The following is a 9,310-nucleotide window of genomic DNA, read 5'->3' as shown; positions in this document are numbered from 1 at the left end:
CCGTGCCGCGAGGGTTTCTTGTTGGGAGAGGGGACGACCGGCTTTCAGCCTGCACAGTTGGTTCTTGCACTTGTGAACTTGAGGATCCAATTACAGGATGAAACCCGGCTTTGAACTTCTTGTGGTATTTTCCAGCTGGGGCCTTGACAAACCGCACCAACATTTTCTGAAACCAAGTACTTCGTGATGGAGATAAATATAATCCCCGCTTTACAGCTGGGCACGATGAGCAGCGGGTGGAGGGTGGGGTTTTTTTTACGTCAGGTTGAGTCACCTAGAATCTGATTTAAATAAATGGGATGAAACCTGCCAGATGTGCATACCGCTGAGGATAGCAGGTGTCACCCAAATCCAGTCCTTCCTCCTCCATCTTCTCCCCCGGTATTAGTTATCATTGGTCTCTCTGTTATATGTAAAATTAAACAGTAAGTCTTTTGGGGAAAGGATTGCATACTACCTTTTTATTTGTTAGAAAGGGGTGCCAGCGTGTTTTAAGTGCCATGTACATGGACAATAACAAATGCAAGCACACAATTCTTGCAAGCTTTGCTCCGCTTCTCTACTCGGAACGAAGAATTTATTTTAAAATCTGAAAAATCACCCTTTTAGCCTTCCTTCAGCTCTAATTGCCAAAGAGAAACCAGATTCACATATAACCGTCGCTACTTTCTGCAAACTTCTTCAAGGACGGAGGCATCCTTAGAGCCCAAAGAACCGTCCCCAGCTTCGATGTCGGGTTTTATCGGGGCTCTGGGAAGGTGCGCGGGAGCAAGAACTTCTCATGGCTCTCTGCAGTCCTGCCCCTGGACTTTTCCTTTATGCAAGCCCCTGCCTCCTGCAATGAATTACAGCAATGCAACTTATCTTGCACTGGCACAAGCTACCTCAGTGTAATTACCCTACTGTGAATTCCTCGACAAGCCCTTTCCCTGGCTCGGTGTTTCACAGTCTGTGGGAAGCATCTCCCTGGAGGGGCACAGCTTGGAGGGAGGATATTGTTTCCATTCACAGCACTGGAACATGCTAATTACGCTGGGAGGAAAAGCGGGGAGGGGGGGGGGGGGCAGCTTTCTCACTCGGGAGGGACAGGCTGGGCAAATAGTTTGTGAAACGCCAACTTAACCCCATCTTGTAGGGAATTGTCTCCAGCTCTTTTCCCCCTTCCTAGTTACTGTAATGAGGGGCTGACTTCCCAGATTAGCGCTGGCTATTTAAATGCTAATTTAATTAACAAAACATCCTTGGGGGGGAGGCATTACTTGTCCCTCCCATTCACTTACCGAGTTTCTGAATGCAACGCTACTTTCATCAAGTTGAGGAGCCACAGTTAGTGCTATACCCACCTGGTCATAACGGGGATTAGAGCAGTGATGTGGAGGAGAGAAAATCAGGTCCTCCATCTCATTTTTTTATAAGCAACTAAATACGATTGACTGTTTAGAAGTAACCGAAACAAAAGGATTTCAGGTGTCCCACATAACTGCGGTGCCTGGGGTGTTGCCTATCACCAGGCTGCAATGGAAGAAGTTGGCTTCCGTTTTTATCTAGATGAAGGTATGAATGGTTTAGATCTCAGATCATCTAGATAGAATTCTATCTCAGGGCAAGGCAGAAAACATGACAGTCTCTTGGATGTCTTCTTCCAAACCATAACAAGCAACAAATCAAGCATATTTTAAATCCATTTTTTCATGTTAGACTGCCTATCAAAAGAGACGCATCAATTATGAATTTGCTGTGGACCTAATTTCCGCCCATAAATCATTCAGGCATCGGAAAACTAAACCAGAGGATCTTATCAGTGTTTAGTTAGTTGTATGCAAACTCTTAAGTGTCACTGGGGTCCACTTTTGCAAGAAGCTGAGCCCCAGCTGGGACAGCCCCAGTCAGAGACTGGGAGGCGTTCAGGGCATCCAGCAGCCTTTCAGCATCTTCAGTGGTCAGGTCCTCAGCACAGAAGTATGTGGTGAAACATTTAGAAAATAAGACCTCTTGCTGTTGTACATTTTTCATAGATTTTTCTTTTGTCCCGTCCCTGGGGTAATGCATTTTATTCCGATATGCTAATTTTGTCTTCAGGTTTATCTTGCTTTTCAGTCTGGAGATACAAATACATGAATGTAGTAGAAATTTGTAGGTATTTATAGGCAAAAACAGAAGACAAGTATGTTATAAATTTTTTTCAGCTATAATCGAGAAAGCAAGCACCAAGGGAAATCGGTATTAAGAACAGGATGAGAAATCTGGATAAAACATCAAATCAATTTCTCCAAATCAGTCGTGTCAAAATTCTGCTTGTTATCAAGATTGTTGGGTTGGTTTTTTTTAAGGAATTGCTGAACTTTCTCATGCAACACTTTGTACAAATGTACACGTTCAGGAGACTCACATTAATTTTAGCAAAGCATTTTCTGTGCTCTAATATTTTAATAGGAACTTTGTAAAATTGAAGGATTGATCATTTCCAGGATCATTCATAACTGTGAATTTTACTGATCCTGGGATGGACTTTTAAAGGTATTTGAGAAAGGCCTCCTGCCCTCACTGCGAACAGTATGCCCGGGCAAATAAATGAACTCTTGAAGTCTTCTTGCAATACTGGATTATAACAGAGTAAAGCCTGAAACAAACTTTATGTAGACAGCCCCTACTTTTTTAAAGTTATTCCAAAGTTCAAAGTCCTGGTCATAAATTTCATGGCATTAGAGGACATAATACTCTGTCCTATATTCCCCAGAGGGAATCCCAAATTGATAGCCAGGCTCTGATCACTCCATAAACCTGTTTATGGCAGTAAAATGTCTTATAGCTACGCTTCGGCTGGGGTGCTTCTCCCGTACGGTGGGATTTCAATACAAATTCATACCTCCAGCAGCAACACAGGGCCAGGTAATATTAGCAATTTATGTGCTGGTAGGATGCGGATTTCTCATCTTATTGACTAAAATTTTTTAGTATTCTTATCAGCTGTTCAGTTTGCTGATCCAGCGTGTTTCAAAGCACCTGGTTTTACCAGGCGTGTTGCATTGTATTTCAGCGGTTATTTCCTCAGATAAAGATTCGACATTGGATTTCATTTGCTTGGAAATAAAATGTTTTTTCTGTCTTTGGAGAAAATGGAGACTCTCTAGAGAACTTGAAAAATATAAAGTTAGCAGGAGAGTGTGTTTAGCGGTTGCAAGACAAGCTTGTAGACCTAGAAAAGCGAGAAAACCAGCAGAATGGCAATCGCTGATACTCCGAAGAATGCACAGTTAGAGTTGTGTAATGTTTGCAGCATTTATCTCCTAGTACTTCTGAGATACATGATTGGTGAGAGCTGAACTGCCTTGACTTCAAAGGCTGGAATACGTTATAGCTTCATCTGCTGAATCATGCTGTTCTTGCTCCACTTCTGCAGAGGAGACGCCTGCAAAAGCCACATTTTTTTGCTTTTCTGCCCATTCACACCTTCTCTCTTCTTCACCTTCCCTCTCCAGAAGCTGTACAGCTTCAAGGCATGTCCTGGTGATCCAGACACCGCCAGACACTGGCCGAGCCCCTAATCCAAACCCAGACCTGAATTTTCCAGCTGCATTTACACTAATAATAATAAAAAAAATTTTAATGTGTTTTGCCTGTGTTTAGCAAATAGCACCGCAGGCTAAAAATATCAGCTCCAGATACCCCCAGATTTAATGAGCTGGTGATTTGATGTTGAAGCCTGGGAAAGTGTGATAAATGGGGATGCTGCTGTCACCGCTGGGAGCTGCAGAATTTATTGATGAGATAGGATTTGAACAGCGACCAAAAATTCCTTTCTGACTCTATAGACAAGAGTGACACCCGGTGGCTCAGGAGCAAAATAAAATCAGGTCTAATTGTAATGTTCCCCTTTCCTGTCCTTACTCACTGATTTTCTCCTGCTGCTTTTAAAGAAAGAGCTGGGGACAGGGAACTACTTCTACCCCCTTGCAGCATGAGCACCCATGGCTTGGTGGCACCGGTTCCCCTAGACCAGCTCCTTTGGGGTGGAACTGGGAGAGCAACGGGGTGCTGGCAACCCTCCCAGGGCTCCTAAAACACTGCAGCCAAGCAGAGGGGCACAGATGTGGTCCTGGCACCCTGAATTTGGGCAGAGGATTTCCACTGATCCTGCTACAACCCTTATGTGGCTCTTCCCAGGGCTTGTCTAGCCTCAGGGCTCACGCTCATTAGGGCACGAGATGGGATTTTTCTTTTTAACTGCGTTTCAGCTAAAATGGCAACAAACTCATTAGCACAGGTTATCACAGAGAGGTAAATATTGGGGGGGGCTCCTTTTTTCTTTGTGCCTACTGGGTATTGCTTATCATACACTAAAGAATACCTGGTAAAGTAACGAAACACCATTTTTGACTACTAGTGTGGATGAAACCCTAATAATACCTTCAGCTAAGTGATTATTGATAGGTATTACGAATGGTTAACTACCTCAAGGAAAGTGTTAAAAATAAATAAAGTCGTAATCTTCGGTGAAGGGCTAAAAATGTGCTTTATTTGGACTTTAATTTGGACGTACTAAAAATGAAAATGAAAATGCCCAGGTAATTACATCACTCAGTGAGCTGCGGCTTTAATAAAATGTCAAGTGTTGGCAGTGTACTGCTAAAAGCTGGTGTCATGGGCCTCCGCTGGAAACGTGCCCATTGAACAAACAAACCAGTCCGGCTCCTAAATCAAAAGTCCCCGTGGTATTTCTGTGTGGGTGAGCCTGGATATTAGATGTTCCCTAAGGTACCTATCCATATCTCAGTGTGTTATATGGAGGAAGCTCAGGCTGAGGTCTGGGTCTACGCCTTTCGGTTCAGCTTACTGGGAAAACGAAGCCCAGCTCTGGTACTTGGACCTTGCTGCTGACTCTGCTTCCAGACCTCTGCTTCACTGGTGCGGGTGATACCTGGCTTTAGGAGCTTGCTGATGCTGTTTCTAATTGCAAACGTGCAACAGGGGAGGGTTGTTGGAGAGACAGGTCAATGTACTCTGGTCCCTCACTCTAGGATGGCTGCAAAACTAAGATAAACGGGGAAATATTTTATCTTAAAATTTGGGAACGTCTCTCCAGAATGAGAACAGCTGGGATGGGAAGGAGCATCGTTTTTGTGCCAGTAAGTTTTCAGAGTTTTCAAAAAGGCGAGGAGTCGCGTTATTATGAGCAAAGAGCATGAGGGAGAGGTTGTTGCACAGCACGAGGCCGTTGCAACCAGAGAAGCAAGGAGCAGCGTAGCTGCCAGAAGGTTCAAGCCGCCTCTTCCACCATGTCTCAGCTCAAAGGCCAACCCTTTGCAGATACATCCCTCTTGCACAGAGTAGCTTCATATAACATTATGGCCTATTGCTTGCCTGTAGTAGATATTGTCTCTTCAGAGGCTCTTCCATAGTCAAACAGCTACAGTGTTGCTCCTAATATTCAGCAAATATTGGATCAAAAAATTGCATCTAGAGAAAGTGGCTCTGGAACGAAAACATCCCCCAGGTTCTTCTGTGACAGGCTGCCCTCCGCCTCCACCTCCCTCTTCCCTTCGTTAAGTGTTGTTACCGGTGAAGATGTAGCAAAATGTGAGTTTTCAGAATCTTTATCTCAGAAATACACAGCCCTAAGGTCATGCAGAAATCCTTGCTCAGACTCAATACAGAACCTCGGTTCTCCGAGTTTTTCTGTTTCTTTCTCTCCCTTGTGAAATTAAAATAATGAAAAGCCAAATAAAGGCATAGAAATGTAAAGCATCAGGAAGAATCCACCAGTTAACAAGTCCTAAGGCTGATACAGATGTTTCACGACGGTTATGTTTGGGGACGCCCGTGGAAATGATGTGCTTTGCCAGACGCAGCCAGCCTTCACTGCCTCAAATGATTTGAGAGATCTCATGTGATGTTAAACATTTCACCGTGTGTACTCCAAGGGCTAAATCACTGCTAGACTATGGTCAACTAGTGAATTGTCAGCATTAAAAAAATGAGGGAAAGCCGTCTTGCTAGCCAAGAGGTTAGTGGGATCTTTTCCCACTGCCTTCCACGGGAGCTCCTCTACTTTCAGCTTTGCAACATCCCTTTCTCGACCGATTTTCGACTCGTCTGCTGTGCGGGAAGTGGCCATCCCTTACTCTCCCTCCCCATAACTCATCCGAGTTCACGGGTGATGGTGTACACATACCTGAGGGCAGTACTCGGATTGTAGTAGACACCTGCAAGTTGAATATTCACATGAATTAGCTTAACAAATTACCCCGCACAAGGAGTGCACTTTCATTAATTCGAAGCAGAACCAGAAATACTGGAGTGGTTGCTTCTAGACTTGCCGGGGCACACCCGGATTTATCCCATATCAGAATTTGCCTTTAATGATATATCCTACAGCCAGGAGGGACCACTGAGGCCTCTGACCTCTCTGCTCTACATAAACCATGAATTTGCACACTGATTCTTTCCCCAAATCTTCAATTCTCTCCATAATTAGAGCTGCTGGTGCTTTATCTCCAGTTTGAGCCAGTTTTTTTTTTTCTTCCAGTCTTCAGATCATTCTGCCCTCGTGATCTAAATTGTATTTTAAATAGATGAGATCATATGCTTCCCACTCCACGTTTTTTTCTGCAGGGATGCTCCGAAACTTGCTGAAGGCTTGGATAGGAACTGGAGAGCACCTTTCTCACTTACTCCAGCTCCTAAAACTACAGCATCCCATCGACGTTAGTTATCTACCCTGCCTCTGCAGTTGGGAGAGAGAAGGAGAGAAGTACCTGGAAGACAATTTTCCTTTCCTAAAATAGGTGTCAAAGATACATGGGATAAATAGCCCTTTTGCTGGTGCTGGTCTCTCTGCGGGGGGAGATAGGGAGAGTTGAGCTGCCTAGTGAAGACTTAGAGGATCTAACTTTTGATTTGGTAAAGTAAAGGGAAACAAGTCCCACTTCAAACAACCTGGTGGCCCTTTTCCATCTGTAGGTTGCAGATCTGCAATGTTCCCCGTTGCCGTCTTCCCAAGCGTTGCAGAAATCAGTGGAGCTGCTTTTGCCCTACCCCGCCAGCACCGACACGATTAACAAATAGGCGTGTGGCTCTGGGAAGAGGTTGGTCCTGCTCCCCGAAGATGCTCAACGCATTTCCCGGTGTATTTTACAGGAACTGTCAGTACTTGGCACTTCAGAAAATCATCCTGGCCCTTCTTTCTCATGCACTGATGTTCTCAGGCAGAAGGGGGAGCCCATACATTATTTTTTTGTGTGTAATCATCTCAAAATAGTGATACAGAACCATCAAATCAGTAGGGTTTTTTTGAACATGAGAGCTTCTGCTTAGTTGATGTTACAGATGCATACAACTAGGGGAAGACAGGCTTGTAGAGCCCAGATTACTGTTATCTGTTCCTGTGCAACAATGAGAAATCAAGGAAGGTTTGAATTCTAAACAACTTTATCATGTGTCATCACGTTAGTTCAAATGCTGGAAAACAGAATTTAATTAAGAACTCATTAAACAAACAAAAATACAGAGGGAAAACAAACCCTTTAGAAATAGAGTAAGTCATAGCCGCATGACATTTATTTTTGCTAATTTATTTACACACCCACTGGGAAACCAAATAAGTCATCTGTACGGTACTGCTATGGTTTTTTGTATAGAACCAGTAGGTCAGATGTTTCCTAAGGATGCATGTGAATGTTAAACTGTTAAACAAGCTTTGGGCTTTTGTAGGGTACTTCTATCAGGGTGAGCAACTGTCAAGGATGAGCAACTTCTATCAGGATTAGCAGAGCCTGTAGCGACAGGACAAGGGGGAATGGCTTTAAACTAAAAGAGGGCAGATTCAGACTAGATAGAAGGAAGAAATTGTTTACGCTGAGGGTGGTGAAGCACTGGCACAGGTTGCCCAGAGAGGTGGTGGATGCCCCATCCCTGGAAACATTCCAGGTCAGGTTGGAGGGGGCTCTGAGCAACCTGCTCTAGTTGAAGATGTCCCTGCCCATGGCAGGGGGGTTGGACCAGATGACCTTTAGAGGTACCTTCCAACCCAAACCATTCTATGATTCTGTGATTCTAACTAAATAAAGGCACTGTGCAGTCTTTTTTATTACCGCCCAAACCCCCTTCAAATCCTTTCTCAGCGCAGAAGCTCCCAGGCATGCCACTGTCATGTCCTTCAGTCACAGCTCCTTCTCCACCCTATAAGCAACATTTTGGTCCATGCACGTGCATCCAGGGAAACCCATAAATCCATTGTAGCTCTGAGGACCTCTGCAGTTCATCCCCTGGGATGGGTTTCTTGTTACTTTTCCTCCAAGAAAGGTTTTGATTGCTCTTTCTGATGAATTTGGAAGCAAGTAGGTACTTTTGACTCATAGCTTTAACACCATCTGTGCTCTCCTTTAGCGGCATTACCCACCTGCTGGCTGCCATTAATACTTTTGAGAATGACACAAGCAGAGATTTTGGCCCTAAAACTTGTGACCACATGGAGTTACATTAATAAAAGCTCAGGTTAGATTTAACCCACACGATACGTATGAGTGGGGTTTTTTCCACCTGGTTAATTGATGCTGTGTTGGATTTTGTATACACCATGGAGTTTTACTAGCTTAGATAGAGTTATCAGTCAGAACTGTGGTTTTATCCCATTCTCCTGGCTGGGCAAATAAAACCGCATGGATGCATGGATTCAGTTACAGCACTAAAGCAGTCCTTTTGCTCATGTAGCTCTTTGTGTTCAAGGAACTGGCTAACGAACACCTAATACGTGTTAAGCTAACCTGGACTGGAAGCGCTCACACAATCTGTTCGATATTTCTGAATTTCCGTGAGCTCCGAAGGAAATGAACTTCATTACCAGCTTCATCTTGTGTAGGCTTTCAGTCTCAGACTGCGCCCAGGCCTCTTCTGCCCTTGCCAAAGGCAACATCAGGGATCTTTTAAGAGCGATTAAGTGGTCCCTGTAAGGAAGGAGCCTGCGTTATCTTTCCTTCCTGACATCCTCGCAAGAAGGACAGAAGGACGGAGCCAACAGAGAACCACCAGGACCATGCCCATGGGCTGCTCCGAACACAGCGTGCAGCTCCGAGTGCCCTGGGTGATTGCTCTGCCCCCTTCAATGGACAAGACAAGCAGGGGTTCACAGCAGCGTGGACGCAGCCAAAATCCCCAGAGGATCAGGAGGCTGCAGGGAAACGTCCAAGCAAGAATCTTGTGTTTTCCAAGGGGAAAATGGTGCTGCTGAAATGGGCGATGAGCAAAAATGTTGCCACTAAAAAAAAAATTATAGGTCTGAGGAATTAAATTGGTTTCATAGCTTCCATTAAAA

At 44.4% G+C, this 9,310-nt stretch overlaps 1 protein-coding gene across 1 annotated transcript in view; it reads right to left on the bottom strand.

Moving 5' to 3' along the window:
* The window catches only part of KIF13B (kinesin family member 13B), a 141,233-nt gene extending 132,322 nt beyond the window's left edge, over positions 1–8,911 (bottom strand). The window contains exons 1-2 of the mRNA XM_009319762.1: positions 8,840–8,911; positions 6,173–6,203 (exon numbers count right to left, since the gene is read on the bottom strand). Coding sequence (XP_009318037.1) covers positions 6,173–6,203; positions 8,840–8,911 — 103 coding nt within the window. The remainder of the gene's footprint in view (positions 1–6,172; positions 6,204–8,839) is intronic.
* Between the last annotated feature and the right edge of the window lie 399 nt (positions 8,912–9,310).

This window comes from Pygoscelis adeliae, unplaced genomic scaffold (assembly GCF_000699105.1).
Source record: "Pygoscelis adeliae isolate BGI_AS28 unplaced genomic scaffold, ASM69910v1 Scaffold121, whole genome shotgun sequence".
NCBI classification, from domain to species: domain Eukaryota; kingdom Metazoa; phylum Chordata; class Aves; order Sphenisciformes; family Spheniscidae; genus Pygoscelis; species Pygoscelis adeliae.
The sequence above is the reverse complement of the archived record's forward strand: the minus strand, read 5'-3'. Positions and strand labels throughout refer to the sequence as shown.